At 42.3% G+C, this 26,702-nt stretch overlaps 1 protein-coding gene across 1 annotated transcript in view; it reads right to left on the bottom strand.

The window, feature by feature from the left end:
• CPEB4 (cytoplasmic polyadenylation element binding protein 4) overlaps positions 1 to 26,048 on the bottom strand; it is a 38,395-nt gene extending 12,347 nt beyond the window's left edge. Inside the window, exons 1-2 of the mRNA XM_082291581.1 lie at positions 23,284 to 26,048; positions 14,482 to 14,563 (exon numbers count right to left, since the gene is read on the bottom strand). Coding sequence (XP_082147707.1) covers positions 14,482 to 14,563; positions 23,284 to 24,405 — 1,204 coding nt within the window. The 5' untranslated portion in view covers positions 24,406 to 26,048. The remainder of the gene's footprint in view (positions 1 to 14,481; positions 14,564 to 23,283) is intronic.
• Positions 26,049 to 26,702: the final 654 nt, after the last annotated feature.

Raw genomic sequence — 26,702 nt, 5'->3', positions numbered from 1 at the left:
TAATCAAAGAGACTTTTGGAAGCAATTTTAGCCCTCAATTTGCACATTTATTTATTTATTTATTTGAGCTATTCCTGGGGGTGTGCCTATAAGCAAATGGATCTTTCCTCATGCACCAGGCTCTCTCTGCCTTGCCAAGCTCCAGAATATTCCACCACTGCTCTCCACCCGAGCTGGAGGAGAAGCCCTGACACAAGGAAAGTGAAAGATTGGTGCCATACTTTCTGTTTGAAATCAGGTTGCTTTGCACAACCCACAAAATCCTTGGTTCAATTCTGACTGGCAAATAACCAGCTGAAAAACTGAAAAGTCAAGGAGGAAAATTGGGCCACTAAAGTTGCCTTCCAGACTCCTGCAGTCTGTGTCCAACAGGATGGATTCTCTCACACTAACCCAGGACACTGCGCTGGAATAATTCAAGTTACCCACTGGTTCCTACTTTTCATGTTTCAGAACAAATCAATCCTACCTCTAAAAACAACAGCATTTTCTGAGCTGGCTTGCAGGAACCCATTGTCAGAGCATGGCCAAACTTTCTAATCAAACTTGCACATTCTTTCTCTTTTAATCTCATTAAAATCTCTTTCTGAAAGCAGGCCAAGTGTTTTCAAAACTTGGATTCTTCCTGGCAAGTGCTGTGAGAAACTCTGAGCACATAATGTGTTTGATTTTGCTTCCCCATTCAAAATTGAGGCCCACAATTAGTTTAAGCATTTAAATATTTGTAAACCACAACAATACAGGAGTCGTTTCCTCTTTCCAAATAAAAACTGTATCAATCCAATTTACTTCATGATTATTTAACATCCATAAGATCATTTCACTCCTCTGGTAGAGACTCACAATTAACACCGAGAACACAAAATAACAAAGCCCTGGTCTTTGGACTGGAGCATATTCTTGAGGCAAAGGTTTTATGGGAGAATCTTAAGGGCTGAGGACCTTTACAAGTATGGTTTTTCTGTGTTGATTTTGAATTTAGAAATGCAGGATGCTGATACAGTCCTCAAAGGAGAAATTTAAGGAAATCACAAAGCATCAGCAGTCCTGCTGTGTCTCTGACTGAGCCCAGCAGCCTTTGCATGTTTTGGAGCACATCAAGCACTTTCAAAGCCAGCTCTGCCTATAAAGCCATAAAAATCCTGCTTGTGGTTTCTGAATTACTGACAAAACCACACAGCCTCCTTCCCTCTGTGCACTCACTCCTGGCAACAAAACACAGACACGATTCCACTGTGGATGTGTGACCACAGTTCAGACCAAGGGACTCCTCACAGCTTCCCCACCTGAGGCACTCAAGACAAGAGGACTTTTCTCCTTTACCAGGACAAAAAAACCCCAAAAAGACTCAGCCACCAGCTAGGAATTATTTCCAGTGCCAAATACTAGGCTTGGAGAACCAAATACTATGATTTTTTTCTCTTCCTCTTCTTAATTTGCCTCTTGTTTTCTGCGTTTGCTTCACATTTAAGCCGCAAAATACCAACATCTGACATTTCAAAACATTTCTCAGGAGCCGCAGTTTATAAACTCCCCCAGCACAGCAGAGATACAAACTTTCTCTGCTCCCTCAATGCAGAGTTCATCACACGCCATTAATTCCACACAATGTGAAACTTTGTGAAATACAAACAGCATTGAGGCAAGGAATGCTCTCTTGGCAGGCCAGGAAGGCAGCGGAGTCCCCCCTTTAGCTCTGGCTCTCCGAATTTCAGATTAAGAGAAGGCTTTGCTACAGGAGTACTCAGCTTAAGCTGCTGCACAAATGAAGCCTTAAACTGCCACCAACCAGAGGAAAAGGTTTAATTTGTGGATCACAACATTTGCCCATCCTTGGCTGAGAAATGAGACAAATGCAACCTTGGTTTGGATTCCTCAAAGCTGTTTTCCCCTTCCCCATTTCTTCAGTTCACATAATTGCATAAAGGGCCTAAGATTTATTTATCTCATGAGATATCTGAGCAAGAGTTTTGCTACAAAACCTAAAAAATACGAAGTGTGCGTGCAACTGGTTCAGCTGCTCATTAATAACCAATGCAGAGATGTTTTCACCAATAAAATCAGCCTGAAATTTAAAATGCTATTAGCAGCTGCTACAATTGTTTTGTCCCCTCAGCCCTCCCTTTATTTCTGTGTATGAAATAAAGCCATAGAGAAAGTCAATGATCGTTTGCAAAAATCTGCTGCTTTTACTGTCTTTCATTTTAAGGAACATCAGGAACAAGCAACCCACTCAAATGTTTGTGTCTTCTCCTCATTTGAGACACTTAATGGGCTCCTGGTCCCTTTCCTTTCTCCTTTCTATTTCAAAATTCACATATTTTGTGTCTATACCTCCAGTTAAATGTGCTGAGCTCTCTTCCCTCTAGAGGAAGCACCACAAAACCTGTCAGCATCTTGGGTATAACCCCACAAACACATTCTGCTGAAAAACCCTGAAAAAAAGCTGCAGGGATCCTAAATCACTCAAACCCCAAACCTGCTCCAATTTTGTGCTGCACAAAGTGTGCCCAGGTTGAGCACCTGATTCTTGCTGATTCCAGGTGTATTTTGTATTTATATCTTCAGCAGCTGTTTGTTAAATATTATATAAATGGAGAAAAGTGTCAGAGGCCAGATTTCCTGGTCTTTTAAAGGGGTATAATAAGATTTTCTCTATATTGAAACCTCTGTTATTAACATTGGTGACCAATGTTGTTTATGTTGGAAAGTAAATATGACCAATATCAGAGGGTTTCAGGCTTTCACTGAAACTGGGAAGGTAATCTGGGGCTGGGCTGTCTTTTGCTTCACTTAGAACTTAACTTGTACAGCAACAGAAGTATCAAAGTTCCACAGGATTATTTCTAAAAGTGAGCTGTATATCCTTGAATCTACCAGAGAAAACATTTAGACTTTCCTGAATTTTAGTTTAAAATTATAGAAAAATACCTGAAGCACTATCTGCTTTAGCCATTACAGCAGCAGAACCTTATTCCTGCATTTTTTTACACTCACTTTGCAATTATATCGAGCTTGACAACGCTGTGCACAAGGCCATTAAAAACATGAACTCTGATATTTTACTACCTTTCTCCCCACTACTCCTTGAGACCAGGCAGGGCTGGTTGTAACTCCAGAGTGAGATTTTATCATCACTTTGTGTTTCACAACTTGTTTCACATGTCAGGAATGGATCACATGTTTCTGCCACAGGTAAGAGGGCATTCCACAAGAGGTTCTGTAGGGTCACCTCTGTTCCCTGGTGAAACTGGCCTCATCTAAACATCTCCTTAACCAAACCAAGGGAAGAAAAGGGAGAATTCTAAAGAACATCTCTGGTTAATGCACATTTGGTTAAATTATTTCTATTAGAGAGCCAAGCAGGGATTTTGCAGAGAGCTATATATATACTTTGTTAAATGAACATAGAAATCTTACCAACCTGCATGTATTATACACCAAAGTATTTCTTTCTATTTAATAGAGTTTAACTTAAGCCTTAGATCACATTTTCAGCATAAAAGCAGATAACATCATAAAAAGTTGTGTGTGTCTTCAACTGGGAGTGATGGGGCAAGGGGGAATAGCTTCAAACTGACAGAAGTTTTAGATTAGATTTTGGGAAGAAATTCTTCCCTGTGAGGGTGGGCAGGCCCTGGCACAGGGTGCCCAGAGAAGCTGTGGCTGCCCCTGGATCCCTGGAAGTGTCCAAGGCCAGGCTGGATGGGGCTTGGAGCAACCTGGGATAGTGGAAGGTGTCCCTGCCCACAGCAGGCAGATGAAACTAAATTATCTTAAAAGTCCCTTCCAACCCAAACCATTCTGTGATTCTGTGGTTCTAAGGCAGGCAAAAAGGTGCTCTTTTTTATGCATTCCTTGGTTTCAGTTCTAAAATACAAAAGGATCAGTCACCAGTTCCATGAGTGTTAACATGAGACATTTGCATGTGTGCAGAAACATTGCCCAGCTCAGGCACTTAATCTCATTCCAGGCAAATTATTCCAAGCACATGATGTGCTGCTGTGGAACAACAGCCCATACACGGCAGAGGGCACCAGCCCAGGACACCTGATCCAGGAGAAATTTTGTCAATACAGAATAAACTGAACAAAATATTAACAAAACTATACTGACAGTGAATGTATTCCATGTCAGAGCTTTGCATCTTACAGTCCCAGCCACCTCTGACACTGTCAAATGAGGTCCCTGTCCTAAAAATTGTTTTCCAAACCAAGCCATGAAAAGGGAATTTGAGAGGTTCCCTTTTTTTGTGGATTTCAAACGCTACCAAACTTCAAAGAATGAAAAATATTCCAATAATATTTTATTAATCTTAAAACAGTCTTACAAAAATTAAGCAGCTCTATTTATACATGTGAAGAATGTGTATTTGACACACTTTCAGCAATGTCAAAGTCAGCATGAAACCAGCAAAGGAGCCTAAATTTGGCTGCACAGTAAAACCAAGGATTAGCACCTCTGGAATTACTGATGCTGCAAAATTAAGCAGCAGAGTTGCCAAAACTTGTATTTTTCCTCCTAATTTACTTTTCAAGAAACACAATGTAAAAAGAGATTTAAAAAACCACGTTGTTAAGAAATACAGCTCTACCTTATGTCCAAAACGTCCAAACAAATGCTGAAACACAGGAGTACTCTTGTAGATGCAAATATTATGCTTTATTTCAAGTAAAGCCAGATGCCTGAAGACAAGTATTTACCATTCCTTCTGTCAAGAACAGGAACAAAATGAAGTTTCTGTTATTCCATAGCACTCAAAGTGCAAGTCTGACTAGAAGCTTTAATTTTCAATTCCAGGTCACCGTCACAAAAAAAACTGACAGACAAAAAGCAAACAGGTTTCTTTCCTTCAAAAACCCTGTGGAGAATCTCCCTACAAAATCCTTTGGTAAATAACACTGTTTTACCTGTGATTATGTTGAATTAATTGAGTTCACATGGTAGAAAGGTAGAACCTGAGTGAATGCACAAAGCAGATTCTCAGCATAATAACTGCGAACAGGGAGCATTGACAACTTTCTACATCAAATAACCAGGGCTGGAGGAGAGGCTGGGAACACTGAAAGGGAAAGCAACTGTTTCTAAGGCGTGTGGAATGAGCTGCAAGTTTTCAGGGCTTTAATCTGCCTAAAGCAAAGCTGCCTCACTGGAGAGATGGGGCAGTTACAGCCAGGAAAGAATCATCCTTGGGAAAAAGCCCCCCACACTGATGGCCCTCATTCCCTACAGGCTGCCCAGGGGGGCCATGGATTCTCCCTCTCTGGAGAATTCCAAACTCACCTGCTCCAGGTGACCCTGCCTTGGAAGAGGGGTTGGACTGGATGGTCTCCAGAGTTCCCTTCCAACAACCCCAACCATTCTGGGATTCCCTGATTCCCAGGCAGGGACAGGAAGGAACATCCTGCTTCCAACTCTGCCACTGCAGCCCAGCACAGCTTCAAATCCACCTCTGTCAGGAGCTCAAGGTAACTACTGCATTGGGCAACTGAGCCAAAAAGCTCTGGACATGCTTCCAGCAATTACTGAATCCCAGAATCACTGAGGTTGGAAAAACCCTCCAAGGTCATCGAGTCCAAGCTGTGACTGATCCCAATTTTGTCACCCAGCCCAGAGCACTGGGTCACATCCAGGCCTTCCTTAGACACCTCCAGGGATGGGCACTCCAAAGTTCAAGCCTAAGTCTGATGGGGAAATGGGATGAAAAAGGTTAACTCTGAAAACCCCGAGTTCAGTTTGTGGCAGGGCTTTAAAACCTACCACCAGGTCACTGCTTTGCTGCTGATGCTCTGTCAGACCACCGGGGCCTCTGGACTGAAGGAACCTCCAGACAGGATTTTCCTACGTTTCAACAATCACTTAACTACTCCTGAAAGGTGACAAAACCAATTCAGCCTCCTTCATCTCAAAACATACAGAAGCTTCAAAGGTAACTTTGAAGTTTTCTTTGCTATCAAACAGCAGAACACAGAGAAATCTCCCAAGCCAACCTGCCATAAATCCTGAACAAATCCTAGACACAGCTACAGCTTTGTCTACCAGGGATCAATATTTGTTCCCTAATTCCAATTATATTCCAGTGGGATACTGCAAATCAATTTAAGTGGGAGCCTTAAATATTGTATGTATTTGATTATAACTCTTCTCCAGGATCCCCCACAGGGTGTGAGGTAAGAAACCAAAAGCAGAGGAGCAAATCATGGAGCACAACCCTCAGCTGGAGACTGGATGTTAGTTGGAATTATACTGTATTTCAGAAAAGCAGGCACCCTACTGCTCATGGCACTGAGCTTATTTTAAATTCATGTATGACTGCTGGAGAATAGACACCAAGTTAGAAAAACATCGTATCTTTTGCCTCAATACATCTTCCAGTTTATGATATGGAATAATTGGCAGCATTTATCTTTTGAACACTTCAAGTGTTACTATATTCACTTGAAAAATAAGAAATGAAAGGCAGAGTTTGCAGCTGGGGGAAGGAAAAGCATTACAGGAGTCAGCTTCTCAGCCACAAAACTACTTCAAACGTGGCAACTTCATTAATGACAGACTTTCAGCTTCATTACTGACAGATTTTCTGACAGGAGGGAAGGGAGGAATAGGATGTCATATGCTAAAAATTGCCAGATAAAATTTATTTTGTAAGTGACAAGAATAATTTATTGAACCCAGTATAGAATTTATTGAACAATTTATGAAAAGGTGTAAAACCTTCCCAAATCTCCTTTTTGCTGTCATGGTTTGTATCACTGTGTTCCTGGGCTCTTAATATGCAGCATTTCACCCCAAGATGAAATCACCAATTCCTGCACCAGGAATTCTGTCCAGGCTTTTTCCTGGATCACCTGCCTGTGACTTGCAAGAGCTGGATTTACACTGTGAGATCTAAACCTGGAGTTCCTTAAGTACAATAATAGGTTCAAAGCAACTTATTTTTGTCTGTGGAAGGAATGATCACAAGACAGCCTGGAATGCAACACGAGGCCTTGGTTCCTTTTTTAACCATCCTCTTAATTCACTCCCAAACAAGAAGGGAACAGGAACACAAGCAAGTCAACAGCAACCCATGAGGAAAGGTTGAGAAAAGTGGGATTGTTCAGCCTGGAAAAGAGAAGGATTTGGGGTGGCCTAATTGTGGCCTCCAGTGCCTGAAGGAGCCAACAAGAAACATGGAGACGAGCTATTTACAAGGGATGGAGTGCCAGGACAAGGGGGAATGGCTTCACACTGCCCGAGGGCAGGGCCAGATGGGATACTGGGAAGAAATCCTTCCCTGTGAGGGTGGGCAGGCCCTGGCACAGGGTGCCCAGAGCAGCTGTGGCTGCCCCTGGATCCCTGGAAGTGTCCAAGGCCAGGCTGGACATTGGGGCTTGGAGCAGCCTGGGACAGTGGAAGGTGTCCCTGCCCATGGCAGGGGGTGGCACTGGATGAGCTTCAAGGTCCCTTCCAACCCAAACTCTTCCATGGTTCTATGATGAAGCACACTCACGTCTCTGTACTGTGACATTTCCCCATTCTTCATTTTTCCAGTAAAGGGCACAGGTAGGACACTCAATTTCCCAGCAATGTGATAAAACTGTACTACACACTTCCCCACACCCAATCCAAATGGGAAGAGAAAATGAAAACACTGCTTTAAAAGAATCACCATTTCCACTGCCTGGATTCAAAAGGTGCTGCACAGGACCAGGCACCAGCAGCATTTATATCAGTACATATTTATATCAGTATCCCCACATTCCATGCACAACATTCATCCTTTTCTCATACCCAATCTGAGTGCTGAGCTGGGATTCCTGCTAATGGGATGTCTCAGTAAAGCTGAAATACCTGCACCTCATTTGACATGTGCCTCTCTGGAGGCAGCAGGTCACTGCTCCACTCACCTGACAGCCCAACCATCAACACTGGAGTGGAAAAAACCTGCCCTCACAGCTGACCAATCTGCATTCCAACCAACAAAGCATTAAGCCAAGGATGGATAAATCTACTCTAAAATGTATTTTCAAACTCGCCTCAGCAATAGTTGTTATCATTCCAGCTAATGCTGGATTAAAGTAAGTGGATACTCAATACACAAATTCTATGTGCATCGTGATTCTTTCTTGAAATAGCTTAAATAATTGATGAAAAATTCAGATTTTAGTCACTCTTGGGTATAGGCAATGACTGCCCACAACTAAAGAAGTTATGACTTTCTTAGGACCAAAATTTTTCCCCTTTACACTCACACCTCAGCATTCGCTTCCTTATTTTTTCTCAAAACTCATCCCCTTTCTCATTGCACCCATTTCTTCTTTAACTCCAGTCTCAAGAAAAGCACTTCGGGCTTTTCTTTCTGCTTCTTTCATGCCATTTCAAGGCTCACAAACACGACGGCAGAGATCATGAAAATGTGGCTAACAAAAGACTCAAACGGTTCAACATCAAGGCAAAAAGTGAACAAAGTGAGCAAAAAGCAAAAAGACAGGTACTTTGAGCAGTTTGGGAAGGGAAGCAGGAGAGTTCAGTGTCTTCTAAAACAAGGAACAGACACCACTCATGAAATACAGCTCCAAATTAAAGGCTGCTTTGAAGATGATCCAGAATGGTCAGAGATTATCAAAGCAAGAATTCAGAAAAGAAAAAAAAAAAAAACAAACCAAACCAAACCAAAACCCACTTGGTGGACAGTGATATTAAACAAAGCAGAAGATTAAACACACTTCTAAAAAAAAAAAAGGGATGGAATTAATTTCACGAAGCCACAAATATAAAAAAGAAAGCAAGAAAACCTTAGAAAGGTTTTAATCAGATTAGCAAGGCTGCTGTCACGGCATTCAGAACGATTTTGTTGGCTGTACCACTTCTGAAGATCAAATCACCGAGTTAGACATGCAAATATTCAGCAGTACTTCCATGTTTTGCTGTGTTTTAAAGAGCTCTAACTGCCACATCATTTACAGCACATACATTCCTAGGAAATATCTTGTCTGAGAAGTATGAGAGGCATTTAATTTTCCACGTGGGCTCTGGAGATGGGACAGCATGGCAAGGGGCCTGGGAGAAATGACTGGACAAAAAACCAGGTCTACTCCAGTGAATTTCACAGGAATCCTGACACTGATTCCCAAATTGGATTAAGATCAGAAAACCCTGGGATTTTTGTACTGCTCTGAGGTGGCAGGGGAAGGAATTTCCTGGTCTCAAAGGGTGGTTACATCAATACCCTCTGGTTCAGTGCTAAATGGCTCCGTTTTGGACAGAGCATAAATCAAAGTTTCCCCACCTCAAAACCCTGCAGGGGTGAAGTAAAACCAGAGTAGTTTGATTATTATTTGATATGTTCATTATCAAGACCAGCATTTCTATAATAGACAGGTTATCAGAAAGTTTAAACTGCTCAGTAGTTCTTGTCTGGCCCCATCCTCTGACACTGCTTGGAGATATTTATATGGAGTGATGGGATCCCCTCTCGGTCTTCCCTTCTTCAGACTGACCAAGCTCAGCTCCTGGAGTCTTCCTCATCAGAGATCATTCTTCCCTGTGTACTACCTAAGAGAATTCCCCTTTTTTCCTTTTTTTTTTTTTTTTGCAAGGTTCAGACAGGATTTTTTTCTTCCCAATCCAGTTTAGCCTCTCTAATCCTCACCAAATCCAGCATCTCTTCCAAACAATTTCGTTGAAGCCACAAACCCAAATGTCCATTTAAATGGCTGGAAGTTTATGAGGTAACAGCTAATGAGTGTAAAATCATACATTATTTATGGTTTGTATCCATTACTTCTATGGCAGATTAGAATCCGATCTGTGAATCTGATTTCAGTGTTTATTAATAGAAGATTTTAGCCCCTTCCTGTTGCCCAGGTGATTTCATTCTCTTACAGGATTGTTGGCTGTTTCTAAACAACAGCTGTGATGAATCCCAAATATTGGAAAGGCAGGGTTAATTCAACAAACACTTCAATTGAAAAATTAAAATATTGAGTATTGCCCCAAAATTTTGAATATTAGCCAGAATTGGAAAGAAATTTGCTTGAAATATGAACAATTTACTTGTTAATATTTTAGAATATAGAATAGTAAAATTACTCCTGCTTTAACCCACCTGAAAACAGTGGATTGCAACAGGCATGGGAACTGCTGATTTCAAATAAAATTCCCACAGAATTTCCCCCATCCCAGCTCCCTCAGCACGGGCTGTAGTTTGGTGCTATTACACCCAGTTCTGCAACATTGTGACATAGTAAAAGAATTGGTTTTCCTCTTAATTAACATACACTCAGGCCTGCAAATCCCATTAGCCTTTCCTGGCCCAGGAGGCAAAATTCAGGAAGATCCTGAGGATGAAACATTCACACGGTAACTCATCAACAATTTCCAAAGAAAATGAAAGCAAACCTGAACTGTCTGCAGCCTGAAAGGAAGGGGTTGTTCATTTCATTTGAAGCTGGATACATTAAAAACTTGCAAATGAGCAATCCTTAGGTTCTGGCCAAGGAGATCACTCCAGAAGTCTGAGGTACAACCACCACAGCAGCTGTGAAAAACCTCAGAACCCATTACTTTACATTTTAAAGTAGGTCAGATTTTGTCCTGTGCATATAAAAAGGACCCTAAACCTCCCTAAAGGGAATTGGGACTGATTCTCAGCAGATTCTCATTAATTTTCGGGATCACACAGAAACCCAAATGTCCCATTCTACTTCATTAATAAGAACATGCTGCATAATCCATATGGCTTGAGAAGAAACAACCAGTTAAGATTCTTATCCAATATTCAAAAAAAGCTCCCAAAACTATTTGGATCCCTTTCATCAAAGAACATTTTATAAGGTTTACATATTTTCTTCAATTCTGCCATGGTTTTTGAGGTGAATATTAAGGGATTGGTGATTGCTTTAAAATACAGCTCAGTCTCTCTGTTTGCTTGGAGAAATCTGAATGGTGCAACTTCTCAGCATTCTGGCTTTTCAAAACTAAAATTTACGGTTGCTGTTCAACCCTCTCAGTGTCTGACCTTACTCTACTTCTAAACCCTTCATTTTTTTTCAGAAGTTTTGTTTTTCAGACTATGTCACAGTCACAGGATTCCTGCAGACACTGAGCTGTTCACACCCAGATTTTACGGGAGTGCTTTGCAGTGCTGGAAGCAGATGCCCTGGCCTGCTGCTTTCATCCATCCCACCTTGCATCATTTCCAGGCAATAACCTGATCTTCTCAACTGAAATATTGGATATTTCAGTAGCAAACCAGTCATAAAGCATTTAAAGACATTTCAGTGTCACTTAACAAGGAAATATTTAGTCAATCTACTACTATTACAGTAATGCTCAAATTGCCATCTGGAAGACCCAGATTCAAAAATCAGGCTCTGGATCCCAGGCTCAGCTCAGGGAGGCCGAGTACATTGTAAAGAAGATGCAATTAAGTCTCCAGGGAAAGGCTTCTGCAGGCTGACATTGGCTGTGCAGCACGCAGCACACTCACTGGGCTGGATAAAAATAACATATTGAAATGGCAGCTGCTCAGCAAAGGAAGAGGATTTGAGCAGGGATAAAAATATACCTTAAAAGAAGGGGAGAAAATGGTAAAATGCCCCCTCAAAGCATTAAAAGGTAATACTGAGTGTACTGAATCACTGTAAGATTCACCTTTTAACCTCACGCAGAAAATATTATTTATTTCATATAGCAAGACAACCTAAGAATGTAATTATTACTGACCTAAACAGATCCAAGCCTAGCACAGCTTAATCACCTCAGACATGAAGAACACACTGTGAATGGATTTTGTTACATTTGGAAGAATTCCTACTCATGATTTTATCAGAGAATTCCCAGCCTGCTGCTCTGAGCATATCATTTGAAGATGGAAATGATTTCCCAGAGACAGCAGGTTCCAAACTGTGACTGATGTCTATTATCATGCCCATACTCTAAGTTGCTTTGAAGGGGTATTTTACATAGCACCTCTTTCTCTGGCAGCCCATGACAATATGAAGGGGTGCTGTTAGTGTTACACACTAAACTCATGCTGAGGCAGGATTAAACCTCTCGCAAGATAGCAGTGAGACCTATTAGATCATCTGAATTATTTCCATGCCATTCTGAGCTTGCTCTCCACAGTATGTTTTATTACTGTCTTGCCCAGGCTATTTTTAAAGTCTCAAACCCAGAAGCTTTTCCTTTCTGAGAGTATCCAACTTTAGTTCAAAGCACTGCGTGCACTGATTAGCCCATTTAAAATGCAAACTGAAAAACTTCTTATGGATCTGCTGATTTAAATGCAGGTGTTTGAAACAGCAAACAAGATTTGAGCTGACAGCCATAATTTGTCCTATTTAAAAATTTCTATATCTGAGGTTTAAATAAAGATGGGGCAAGAAAAGAGAAAACATGAGACAGGATCTGTGTTAAGACATAATGATACAGCAGACGGAAAATAAACACAAAGGGCTCGTGATCACGAGCCCCACTCCAGACCTGATGTGGAATGTTTTGTCCCAGCAGTTTACAGTTTTTTTCCAGCTGTATCACTTGGTTTAACTAAAGGTATTTCCTCTCCTTCCAGACCCCACCCTACTCAGGGATGATCTCTGCAGCGTTACCACGGCATGGCGGATGCTGGGTTGAATAAAGATCCATTCCTTAAATACACGACAGGAACTCGGTCACTGAGTGCTGTGCCAGAGCAGCACAGCCAAATTCAGGCACTGCACACTTCACTGTAAGCAAAGTTCATGTTCTTGATGAGGAGATCCTTGAAAAATGAGGCTTCACAACAAAGTATTTCACGTAGAGTCACTTAAGTGTCTCATCTCGGCTTTGAGGCTTTTTTCTGTACAGTTATGTAACTGTCAACTGTGAAACAGAATAATTCACAAGGAATCTGAGCAATAATTCCCAGACAGGACCTCACTGATATCCCTGTGCTTCAATCAGTGTGAGACAAGGCACACAGAACTTTTGAGAAGCCACAGATGACTCTGCAGAAGGGATTAACACTCAGGCTAAAGCAGGAATTAATGCGTGTCAGAACTTTGTATTCTTTGCTGACATACTTATTCCATCACTCTTAAAACATGTTAAGCACTCAAAAAGAAAAAGTTCAACTGCAAAGAGCCTTTTCAAAGCATTTAAACTAAACATGAAGCCATTTTCAGAAGTACCCTTGCTTAGTAGCTGACCATAAATACATATGAAGCAGACTTTGTTAAATTCAGATTTAAAGGGAGATTTTATTTGTTCTATGGCCATGTCACCTTGGGCCAGATTTCAGAGCTGTAACCTGGTTTGGGACTGCCTGGAGGTTGGATAGAAGGTTTTGGGGCAAATCCCAGGTGCTCAGTCAAGGAAAGGCACCTCATTCTTGGTTCTGTATACAATGCTGGGGGCACAGGATGTTGCCACACAGAACATAAACCAAATGAAATAATAAAAGCCTGCTCCCCAGTGCATAAGGAGGGAAGGTATTTTGGGGTTTTAACTCATTTGGCATCACTTTTACCCACATCAGGCTCTCCCCATCATTTCAATAGGGAAGTATTTCATGGTGTTTCTCACCACACTGAATTTCTGCACAGCACTGGGGATGGGAAACTCAAGCTGCATTTCCAGACCACAGAGAAGGCAACAAACACAAGTTCTTGCCAGTTTATCAAAGGTTGGTCTTCTGAGCAAGAATCACTATTAAAACAAGTCAGATTTCATTACCACCACAAGCCTTGATATCAAAAGGAATTTACTTGCAGAAACCACAAGAGCAGGTTTGTTTTTTTTTTTAGTGGTCTCATGACTGGTAACAAAAGTGGGTGGTTAGATAAGAAGTGTGTGTGAGAATTTGACTACTGCACTCATACAAGTAACCACTGAACTGAAATGGATTACTCATCCTACAGGACATGAAACTACAGCTCTGACTTGTAGACCATAAGCAGTTTCTATTCATTTTTTATGTGCAGACAATACTTTGAATACTTTGTAAGCTGAGATATTTCCAAAGCAAGATCACCTCTGGCAAAAAAACAAAAGAAAAAAAAAAGAGATAAATCCCAAATGCAAGTCACTTCAACCTCTCTTTTCCTTTCCCAATTGTTCCAAAAAGGTAAAAAAAGATGAAAAACTCTGTGTTTTTCTCAAAAGGACACGGATAAACCTTATTCCTTCCCAAGACAGAAAAAGCTATGACTTCATCAAGAAAACCCTATTAAGCAAAAAGTTCATTCTTGCTGAGCTGCACAAGATTCCTGAAGTTGATCAAAACCCCTGGCAAATAACAAAACAGGGCAGCCTGTGGTTGTGTTCTGCATTGCTCTGGACAAGGACAGACACCCTCAAGTGCTCCTGTGTTGTAACAGCTTCATTCGGGCAGCTGAAAAAAGGCATCAGGTGCACAAGGTCAATTCCCTTTTCCTAACCAAAACTGAAGTCTCTTACTCTAAGTAAGCCACTCTCCCCAGTTATTTACTGCAGGAAACAGTCTCTGTCTAAATTTACCTTTCAGTGAATCATTTTCAGCCCTCATTATGTCAATTAGGGAGTTCTCCAGTGAGTGCATGTCAAAAGTCCTCGTGCGATCCTGCAAGCAAACACAAACAGAGCCAGTGTTAAACAAGAGCACCTGAAACACAAAAACTTCACTTTTCTTCTACATAACCACAGCAGAATTAAGCAAAAATCATGTACCATAGGGAGTCTGATAAAGGAATATTAAAATTTATAATATTCTTAAATATTAACCTGATCTATAATAATCTTATCATAACCAATGAAGTCTAACACCAAATATTTCTCCTTCCTATTAACCAAAGCCATCATTTAACAGGTGCACAGGTCAGACTTTCTCAACCAAACAATAAATCCCACATCATACAAATCTGATGTTATAGAAGCAAAAGACAACATCAAATATCCTGGCACTTCTCTATTTTAATTGGAAAATTCAGAATTACTGAAATTTCTTGTAATCTCTGAAATCTTTACAGTATCATAAAAGGTCATAAAAGGTCCCAAAGGGAGGCAAAAATCACTCTAATTCCCAATATTATTCACATATCCATGCTTTCTGTGTATTTATACATTTGGACTTGGATAGAATTTTATACAATTACATTAATCCACCCTGATTTTAATTTTTTTCTGTCCAAGAAGCTCTCTAACATTGGCTCTAAAGATTTTATTTCATTCCTGCTCTAAGGAATCCCCTCTGAATTGAACCCAAGCATTGGGAACTCTCTGTTCAAACAAGAAAGAGAAACGTGAGCAATTCAGGACATTTTTGCTCTCAACTCCTTCTCCAGGACTCTTGTTATTCCAGCATTGAGTATGTTTTTTGTCCCTAACACTGGCTGTGAAGCTGAAATTTCTCCAAAGCACACAGATCCAGCTTGGAATATTTTTAAAGGCAGTGGTGAGTTATAAAGTGCTTTATTTCAGTGCTGAAGCAGCAGCAATTTCATGTTGCAAGGGCCGTTCTTGATTTCACTGATCCCTCATTCTCGACTTTAAATACCTCAGACTATTCCAAGAGCAGGAACTCACAAGCTCCTGATGCATTTCCAAGTTGTAAATTACATTCTGATCACTAAAAAATACCATTTTTCAATCAAATTTCCTGGTATTTCTCCTCTCTTCAGAACAGTTTATTACTGAGACAGAACAGGCCACGTATTCCAACCCGGATGTGCTGTGTCTCAAATAGCATTAGAAAGGCCAGAGTTTGGAACCAGCTCCTTTATTAAGTCTAGCAAATATCAAATTTGCTACAAAAAGCACAGCACTGCCCCTGTGTCCCCACAGGATTTATTTCCGTGGTCATTTCTATTACAAGATAATTGAGGCACCTTAGAGAAACGATCAGGAGCATTTAAATTCTAAAATTCTAAATGTGCTTTTCTCTCACGTATTTCCTACAGTTTTCTGCTTTTCCTAGCAGAATTAATTTATTGGTTTGGTTTATGCATTGCTAGCTCTTGCCTATTTCAAACTCTAGTTACACTAAAGTCCCTTAGCAGGAGTGAGTACAAGCCCTCAGGTTTTGGATCCATTAGGATCCAACAGTTGAGTAACTCAGGAATGGATATTAAAAGGCAATCTCTGCATTTCCAGCAGTCCTCCCAAAATGACAAAAATAGCCTAAAACACAGGTGGGAGCATTTTCTGAAAACCTGATGTCCCTCAGCAGCTTCTCCTTCCTGAATTCCTGTGTTAACCTCAAGCCCACCCCATGAACAGCTCCAAAACTCTAATTTCATGAAGTGCAGATCCTCAGTAATTCCAAATCTTGGTGCAGTTGTGGTACTTCACATTTCAGTTGTCTGAGAGACACCAAGGAAGTGACCCAGGGCAGGTAATTCCCAGTTTATTGTGCTGAGCACCTGAGCCTGAAGGAAGCCTCTTCTCTCTAAAATATCTGTGCTATGTTGGCTTGACCTGTAGTAACAAAGGGCTTGCTGCAATGCTAACTTTTTAATATTGAGAGAATTTAAACACTTGAAGGGAAAAAATAGAATTGAACTGGTTGGCTCTCAGGGAAGCATGTCCTCCAATGGAAGCTGTTGGTGCTGAGGAATTTATTTTCTTTTTCAAGAGAACCACAAGCTGTCCCTTTTTTAGGGTGAATCACACTGCGAACACTTTAAAACACGACCCTGCACTCTTGTACAAAAGATTAACTGGTTATATTCCCACCTGCACCTGTCAGCAATCCCAGAAATAGGAGGAATGGCTAAAACTTGGTATGTCAGGAAGCCTGTGTACATCTATCCAAGGAAAAGATGCCAGTCCTAAATAAAGGCCAGCCAAAATGCCAAGCACAGCTGGGTCAGAGGTTTGCACAATGCTTATTATTTAAAAAAAAAAAATCCATTTGTTTAGTTGATTTGCCCTGACACTGAAAGGTTGCACACTACTGGAGAAAGTCACCACTGGTAGTTTTGAGAATTTTTATACAAATTAAAGTCCTTTTTATAGTGAAACTGCCTTGAAAACAGTAGCTCAGATTTCGTCAGTCTTAACTTCCAAGACATTTTAGCAGAAGCACATCTGAAATATATCCATTTATTATATACAAAAGAAGAAATAAAGGCTGGTGAAGGTTAGTGGGAGTGGCCAAATCCCTGAAGAAATGCATAACTCTGCATTTCATTCTATAACATCAAAAATAGCTCTAATAATCAAGATATTGATCATGAACTGGTAACTAAATGTGAGCTTTTCTCATATACATGTTACTCATGAATTATAAAGCACATACACCACACTGAACTTAGGAAAAAATGATGTTTTCTTCAAGACTTCATGTAGAGAGAATAACAACATGGTGATGGTTTTAATGAATCAATTCTCAAAGTTGCAGTGCTTTGGAGCTGGATTGCTACTGTACACTTATTTATTTATAAAGAAAATACATTGGGGTAATGACTACCCTGGACTAAAGCAGAGTATGTACAATTCAGTAACAAAATGTGGCAACCACAGCCTGATATTATTTACCTGGGTTCCAAAAGAACTTGGCTTTACACAAGTTTGTTTAGCGCATCTAAAATGTTGCTTTATCAGAGGGCTCAAAGGCTACACACTTTTATCCTTGGGAAACAGAACTGAAGCAGAAAGGTATCAGGTAAACACAAGGCCACAATAAAAAAATTTAGAAAGAAAACCCAAACAAACAAAATACAAACCAAATTAAACAAACAAAAGCCACAAAACAACCAAAAAGAAAGAAATCAACCTGCAGTCTTAACACATGACTATGTTTAAAGTTTCAGCCAAAAAAACATTTCAAAAGACATCCATTAAACATAATTTGGAATCAGCAGTGCTGTTTGCACAGTGTACAAGAGGTGACAGCCTGTAGATCTGGTGAAGAATGAATTATTGAGTCTGTAAATGTCCTACAATATCCAACAAACCACTTCTGGACTCTGCACTGGCCATCTCTGCCTACAGAAAAATTAAATTCTAACCCCTATTCCAACTTTATTTTTCAAAGTCCAAAGACATTTCATCCCAAAGAGAAAGTCACTTGGTGCATAACACATATGATATACACTGGGTCATCCTCCCATGCAAAATAAATTCCCCGTCAATTTTTCCTGCACAGGAAGATCATACTTTGAATTTAAAAATCCCATACCTTAATGGTCTTGCACATCAGAAAAATGTGCATTTAACTTAACTATTAAAGGGAAAGTTCATGAAATTTGATCTGCACCCACAGCATTACCAGCACATGAATAATTAAGAAGCCAGAACGTGAGAACACTTCCCAGGATGGGCCTTCCAGTGTTAAATCCCAAATCACACAAAAAAAATCAAGGGATGAACACTTGCTGGTAACTAAGACTGGGCCTAATCTCTTAAAAAAAGCTTGATCTGAAGTCCAAGCCATCAGTAATAATGCAAAAGATGCCACTGCATTAACCAATTTATTGATCAGCACTTATGGATTAGGTGTAGCTGTAAAAGTGGGGCTTGTTTTATCCATTTAAATCTTTGTCAAACCAGAGTAATTGTGCAAATCAAAAACCTCACAGCTACATTTGTACCTTAATTATAGCATGACAAGCCTGAAACTTTCTGAAACCTTGTTCCCATTTCCCACAATTCCAAAGTCACGTGTCTCAGGCACAGGAGAGGCAATATCACCATATTTATCATCCTAAATACAAGTTCCACATTTCTCTTTTAATTGCAACACAAATTTGGACTGGATTATGCTTCTGGGTAAGCTTCTCCTCCTTCCCAGCACCCTGCAAGTGCAGTATTCCAGCTCCCAGTCCAGTATCCAGTGAATTAAAGGCTTTGAATAAACAGGTTTTTCCTGAAAGGATGTTGCTGTATTCTGCCTGGATCATCTTTTATAGCTTCACCAGGGAACAATAAGAAAGAGCTGGAAAAGTGAAGTGGCACAAAACACAAAGTTTAGTCCAACTTGAACTTTTTAAGTGTTAGAAATGACAAACCTTTACTGGAAATGTTTATAACACATGTGATTCTATTTTAGCTGCATATTAAGTTTATCATGTATCTTCCAGAAATTATTTTCCACAATACCTTGCGTTCTCACTGTTTGCTGGGCTTCTAAGTATGCAACTTTCAAAGCAAAATGCTTAATAAGAGTACTCCTTTTAATCTTAGGAAAAAGACAAACATAATTCAAATAGCTTCTAACAAAAGCTCTCTTTAAACAGAAACCCCGAGGTCAAAAACACACAGGAGGGCCAAAGCCCAAGTATTAACGTCAGTAGTAAGTTTATAAAACAAGAACAGTGTTAACTTCCACAGCACTTAACTTGTGCATGTCATACCACATTAGAGTGCTGCTAATCCCACAGATCAGCAGCTGTGGGGAACAGCACACAAAACACTAATTACTACACAGCTGATGGAGTTACAGAAAAATGGGGAAACAGGTTTCAAAACCCAACTTCAAGTATTTGTTCTGTTTTCAGATGATACCTTGACATTTCTGGGAATAATTGCTGTTGCTAGAATAAAAATTAAATTCTGCAAAACAAATAACCTCTTTTTATGCAGCCAGCCATTGTGAGTTATGAAAAGGTTCCTCAAACCCAAATATTAAAACTAAGAGGCATGGTAAAGAAATTGATTTGCAAGATCCCTTCAAGAGGAAAGTATGGCAAATGCATCCAAGGGACTATTTTTTTAATTCCAGTTCCCTGTGAATTTGTTTAATGCACTTATTAAATCAGGCCATTTCTATGGGCAAACAAATGCTGACGTAGAGCTCGGAATTCAAACACGTTTTGTAATCATGAATGTGTTTTCTCAAACATTCCATATCTGCCCGGGGGAAGAGCAAGTCTCCCTGGCACAGGCCCTGGCTGGATTTGGAAGGGGTTATATACCTGGAAACCAGCCACTGGGGAAGAAAGGAAAAAATATTTTGAACAAGTGGATACAATGAACTGCTCTCATGTACAAAATTCTTTGAAATGGGCAGTTATTTTCGAGCCTGATTCCGGGAAGAAACACAAATTCTTTTTAAGCATTTTTACAGAAAGCTGAGCACTATTGCTTCACTTGCTTCTGCCTTCAGAGAGCCATTTAAAAAACATCGTCATGCACTGAAGATGAGATCTGGAAAGCTGGAAATGCCTATCAAAGCAAGATTTATGCATTGCATAACAGGCAGGATGTTCCACTCATGAGGAAGTGCAAGTACACAGCCAAAGAAAAGCCAAAACAATCTTGAAGGCAGCGCTGCCGTGAAACGCAGTTACTGAGCACTGAGTTTGTCAGTGCTGCTGGGAGAGAAGTACAAGGAATTACTCTTAAAAATCACTAACTTGGTAAGGTGCCACAGTCAAAGCATTTTCATATATTAATTTTCAGGGAAGGCTGTGAGAGCCAAAAGACTCCGTTTTTTGCTTTTTCATTTTAATTCAGGAACCATTTTTTCATTTGGAGACCATTTCCTTTTCAAACGAACACACAAAGAACAATGGCTTTTCTCTTTTCAAAAGATCTTTGAAGGGGGGAGCCTGCCCAGTGGCTAAAGCGCAACATCAAAACTTAATTTCATTAACAGATCTGGTTAAGTCTTTTCTGACCTTGCTGCCAGTTCCATCCCTGCAAGAGGTTCCTACAGACATTCTCGTTTGGGAATTGTAGGAGACAGGATTCCAAATGGAAAACACTTAGAGCAGAGAGCACAGGGTTTGCATGCAGCTCTCAGTGCCAAGGCAAGGCATCATCAAATTGCAAGGTTATCAAACTGATCACCACAGTATTTTCCTTTCATCTGCACCATTGAGAACACCCATTTCATCCCATGGGCAGGGATGTTTGAAGGGAGCAGGAGTTCACAGCAGTGGCTTATAGGGAAATTATGCAACGCCATCCTCTCCAAAGAGGAAAAGAGCTCTTACTCCTGGTTATCCTAAGATTTCCATCCAAACACAGACAGAACCTTGTGTGTCACCAAGCTCTGGAATAGAGACAACCTTTGAGAAAAAGAAAAAAAAAAGAAAGCAATCCCCAAATATTTGCAACTGCTGGTTTACATTTTGCCTTCTAAAGAAACTCATTTTCACTAGATTGCAGCACCACTTGTTAATGATTTAAGCAGCAAAACATAAATATTAAATGAAAGGGATTGTTGTATCAAATTACTCCATTATGTTGCTGCAGCGAAGACAGCTTTCAATTATTTCCTAAACAGGAATCTAAGAAGATTCCAGTAACAAAATAGCCTTGTCCAGTACATGATTGCATCAGCAAGGATATTTCGGGGGCAGAGAGAGAGAAAGAGAAAGAGAGAGAGATGCATGAACACAAATAAGTAATAAGCAAAATTCTGCTTTGAGTCAGGCATAGAACCATGATAGCCAAGAAGAAGAAAAAAAGACATCAAAGGTCAAATTTTATATCATTTGTTTTCAGTGATGCAAAAATTCACTGTGCTTTCAACACTCAGCTAAAGAGACCAAAGCAGCTAAAGACTTTACACAAAAGAAAAAAAGTTGTAATAAGCAGTTGTCCAAGATGGCTTCAAAATTAATCAGCATCTTTCTAGGGCTGCAGTGCTGAAGTCCTGTCCTGCTGCCCTGCCCTTTTCCTCACAGAGTGATAGTAACACACTGGAAAGCACTTCACTCCACACTTTCCTTCTCTTGGCATGAAGGAGTGTCAGACTTGGTCTTGACATGTACAGCTTCATCAGAGTGTTTATGTAAACAGACATCAACATGCCACACCAAAATGATTTCTTTACTATGATCAAACTACGTGTGTCTGCTATTCTGTGTCTGGAACACCATCCAGAAGTCAAGGTTGACTTTGCCAGTTTCCTGAAATTTCCTTGATGCCAATCCAAGTGCATTGCTATGCCTGTGTATATATTTGGGGCTTACACACAGCAGCAAGGACACACTTGATCTCATTCTGTCACTCTCAACATCAGCTACGTGTCAGGGTACAGAGTGAATCAAACCGTGAGCCAAAGCTCGCTGCAGTGAGGCTGAAAAAAGACCAGCTCCAGCTGGGTCCCTTTTTCTAATGGTTTCACTGGATAAATTGGGTATGCTGGACACAGCTTCATTATATTCATTACAAATCCTGACATTAAAATCAATTATTACTCTGCATTCTAAATTTAGAAGGGCTCTACCTGATAGTGAACCAGTCAGTAGCACTGCAGCAGAAAAAAAAGGGCTCTAAAGGAAAGTTATTGCCAGCAGCTGCTGTGCTGTCAGCAGGCCCTGCACACCACCAAAAACCTGCAGTTTGCAAAGAACCCAACTATGCACAAATCCACGAAGTCACTGTTAAATGTATTTGTTTCTTTACATCATGAGACACATTGCACAGTTTGTATCTTGGAAATTGTATTAAAGTAGGTCACCCCAGTTCTTGCAGTGTGGCAAGAAACACTGCAATCACGTTGAGAATTTTACTTTTGCCCTCATTTGAAGGGCTTGAAAAACAACCCTGGAAATGTAAAAGAACTCTTGGGTCTTTCAATTCACCCTAAAGGAGTTTACAAAAGGCGCACACACACATAAAAGCTGGGTTTAACTGGTGGTCAGATGAAAAGAAGGGGACCTCTGGTTTAATTTCTGCTGTAAATTAGGGTCAACATTATACAGTTCTTTTCAAATTCATAACAAGTCAGCCCAGAAGGAGAGGCTGAGCTGCCAGACAACCTGCCTCCTGCCAAGAGAAGGCCACAGGAAAATATAGGAGACCACCAACTGATCTCATCCACATCTATTTTTAGTGCTGATTTAATGGCCTGTAACCAAAATTTGCTGCCATTCCTGAGAGCAAACTGCACTGATTACCGTTATTTGTAAAGAGCAAAGTTCCCCCCAAAATGCTACAAAAATTATGTTGCACTGCAAGCCCATGTGATACTGTAAAACCAAATACAATCACTCCATACTTTTTCTCAGATGTGGTACAATGCTGAATATTTTAAAAGGCCTCAAATTTTTCATACTCCACCAGGCACTTTTTTCTCCTTTTTCCTCTTTGTAGAAATACTTGTAAGTGCATTTCTTCATAGGCTATTTCTGTCTGTGTGTAAGTATTAAGCTGAAGCAAAGTGGCCAATACAGATGGCTGGTGGGCAATAGATATTTAAGACCATCACTGTTAAAAAAAACCATGAATCACAGCTTGGAGGATCATTCCTACTATGACATTTCAAGTCAGCCATATGGTTTTTTTCCAGTAGCAAGCACAGAAATCCCACAACCAGGGCATTTTAATGCTCTTTGGGGAGAGGGTTTGTTTTTTTTTTTTCTTATGGATACAACAGTGTGTGCTCACCTGAAAAGGAAAAATGTTGTCAGCTCTGTTCAAGCTGTCGTCCATCCAGGATTTGGGAGCGAAGGCTGAGCTGGGTCGTGCATACTTCTGCAGCTGGATATGATTACTTGCAAAATTCTTCTTTAAGGGCGAGATGGAGTTCAAGGGGGTTATCCCTCCGTTCAGTCCCCGGCGGTGGTCTCGGCCCTGGGACCCTCCCCACCCGCCGTATCCGCCGCCGCCGGGGCTCCAGGAGGACGGGGTGGGCGATGGGCTTTGGTAGCTGCTCCACGGAGAAGGTGGCTTGTTAAGATTATTGGCCAAATGAGGCAACTGATTAAAAGCAGCATTTCTATGTGTGAATGGAGGTGGGTGAGGACTTGCAGGAGACCTCCTCTGTTGCTGATGCTGATTGTGATGATGCTGGAAATGGGGGTGATGAGGGTGGTGCTGAGAGAGGGGTCCGATCTGGGGGGAAAAGCTACCACCAAAGCCAGGGCTGACGTGATGTGGAAAATTCTGAAACAGCAGAGCACCATTATTAGCTGAGGCAGTAGGGACCCCTCCCTGGTGGAAAAAACTTGCATCTTCATTGATTATTGTAGAAGAAGAAGGAGCAATAGCTGCAGACCAGTTACTAAAACCAGTCAGAGAAGATGCAGTGGATGTCAAGGGCTGTGTCGAAGTACCAAGCCCCGAAGCCTCTTGGTAATCAAATCCTGTTAAAACCGGCGATTCTATTCTTATTTTCTCCTTCCCATTGCCATTCTCTGAAGAATTATCGCCCTGGTTTTCTTCAGTTTTAGCTTTCTCAGGTTCAGAGAGCATGCCTGCTTCCTGACTTTGACCAGGGGAAAGCTGCTGTTTTTCTAGGGACTCTTGCTTTTCCTGTTGCTGAGTTTTAGATTTTTCTGACCCCAGAATCTCATCCTGAATATTATGGGCAGCTGGAGCAGGAAAGAGCCAAGCTGACCCAGCACTACTGCCATTGGCAGCTGTGTTATTATTTATAAAAGCAGCAGGGCTGGGGGTTGCATTTTGATGATGGTGTGGAGGCTGCAGATGTGGATGAAATCTGACTGGAAAAGCTGACTTATTTCCAGTATTGTTTTGCACTAACACTCCAAACCCGTAATCCCCCATTTATTATATTTAGGGTTTGAATCCTCCCTGTAAGAACAAGTTGATGTTTAGTGTTTAGCTTGTCCTCTTGTGAGGCAAGATTAGCAAGTATCCTGGTTTTCACTAGATATTCCAGTTTCTCCCTCCACGCTATTGATTTCAGATTTGGGTAAAGATGTTTGCTTTTTGTTTGCAAAAGACGGATCTCTGCAACTATTTCAATGTGTCAATTTGTGTCCGTTTCCTTCCTTTGGCCAGGAGGAAGGGAAAAATAAATCTTTGGTTCACAAAATAAGAGGTTTCCTTTTTCTAAAGGAAATGCACAGCAATGAGAAAATAAGCTTCTGAGAAATAAGGATAAAGAGATTCTAACTATCCTGTTTTTTTCCTCCTCAGCAGCCTTGACTCGCCCATAAATGAGTTAAGAGGGAAGAAAAAAAAATACAATGACGTCTGGTCCCTCAACCCCTTGGCAGCAAAAAATAGATTTAAATCTGGAATAATTTAATACATCTCTATAATCTAATATATATTTGTGTCCTGTTCAAAAAGAGTCTTTGCTGTGGACAAGGGAAAAATTTACCTCAGGATCTCAGCATTCAGAAGGGTGAAATGGGGGAGTGAGTTGCAGAAGAGGCTTTATCCCGTGCTGCTGGGTTTAACCTATTATATTTAGCAATAATATACACCGTGTGTGTGTGCGGTTGTTTAAAGGGGTTAGATCTTATCTCAGGAAATCAGTATTCTCTGTGTGTTGGGTGGGGAGTGAGTTGTGCAGGAGAAGGGTGGATTCTTGATGCTGCTCCTTCTGGGCTGGGTTTCTGAGCTCGCCAGACTCGCTTCTTATTTATGATCCAATATTTGCGTGTCCTTCATATGAGTCCTGGCTGTCCGAGGAGGAAGGTTTTCATCTCAGAAATCAGCGTTCACCGTTCGGGAAAGGGAAGGGAGGGGACAGCGAGTTGTGCAGGAGGAAGGGGAAGGAGGTTTTCTCTCGCTCTCTGCTGCCGGGAGGGTGTTTTGTGGTGCGGGGCTCGCCTCCTTCCCCGGGAATCGCGGCTCCCGCAGCCCAGCGAGCCCCCGGAACGCGCTCCCTCCTCAGGCACTCGGCATCCAGCGGGGCCGGGCTGTGGGTGCCCCGCGCGTCCCCCGCCCTCGCTCGAGCCGGGCAAGGCAGGAGGGGTTTTACCTCAGCAGCGCAGCAGCCTCCGGCAGGGAGGGGAAGGCGCGGCCGGCCGGGCTCCTCTCTCCCCCATGGAAGGTGTTTAAGCGGCTCTCCCGGGTCGCCCGGCGGGGTCGGGGCAGGCTCTGTCTCGGGGCGCAGCGCTCGGGGGTCCGGCGGCGGCGGCTCGGGGCGCTCCCTGCCCTGCGGCGGCTCGGCTGGGCTGCGGCCGGGCCGTGCCCCTCATGTACCGGCCGCACCGGGGGGGGGGGCTCCGCGGGCTCGATGCTGCGGGGGAGCTGGAAGGACGAGGCGATCGACAGCTTTCGGTAGCCGGCGACGTGTCCCCGGCGCGCAGCCCTCGCTGCCGCCGCCTTGTTTCGCGTCTTTTTCCGTGTGTTTTTTCTGCCGCCTTCCCCGCCCCCCACCCCCCCGGCGGCCGCCGCAGCCGGTGCCTCGCTGGTCCCCGCGCGGCCGCTGCCCAGCCCGTGCCGCCCGGACCGAGCGGCCGCACCAAATGACAACCAGCTGGCGGGGGCCGCGCGGCGCTTCCGGGGCGGTGGCGGCCGCGCCCCCGGCCCGCCCCCGGCCCCGGCTTCGGCTCCGCCCGGCACCGCGCCGCCATCTTTGGTGCGGGCAGGGACTCCCCGGCTGGGGCGGCCACCCCGGCGCTGGGCGCGCACCGCCCGCGGCGCCGCCGCCATCTTAGGTGTGGGCGGGAGGTCAGGCGGATGCCGGCGGCGCCGCCATCTTGGAGTGAGGAGCGCGGCGCCCGCCATGTTTGTGCAGGGCAGGGCGGCACCTGTCACCGTCAGTGCCCGGTGTCACGGAGAGCGGCCGCGCTTGGCAGCGGCATTAAAGAGCTTCTCATCCCACCCCTGCCATGGGCAGGGACACCTGCCACTATCCCAGGTTGTTCCAAGCCCCGTCCGGCCTGGCCTTGGACACCGCCAGGGATCCAGGGGCAGCCACAGCTTCTCTGGGCAATCTCTGCCCGGCCCTCCCCACCCTCGCAGGGAAGAATTTCTTCCGTATATGCAACCTAAGCAGTCCGAGGGCAAGCATCAAAAAGTCTGTCTAGTACAGATCTGGTTCATGCAATAGTTCATTTTGGGGATGGACGCTGGTTTTGCACACGTACAGATTGCAACGCACA

The sequence above is a fragment of the Coloeus monedula genome (assembly GCF_965178545.1).
Source record: "Coloeus monedula genome assembly, chromosome: 15".
In the NCBI taxonomy this organism is placed as follows: Eukaryota; Metazoa; Chordata; class Aves; order Passeriformes; family Corvidae; genus Coloeus; species Coloeus monedula.
Note: the sequence above shows the minus strand (reverse complement) of the source record. Positions and strands in the feature narration are given on the sequence as shown.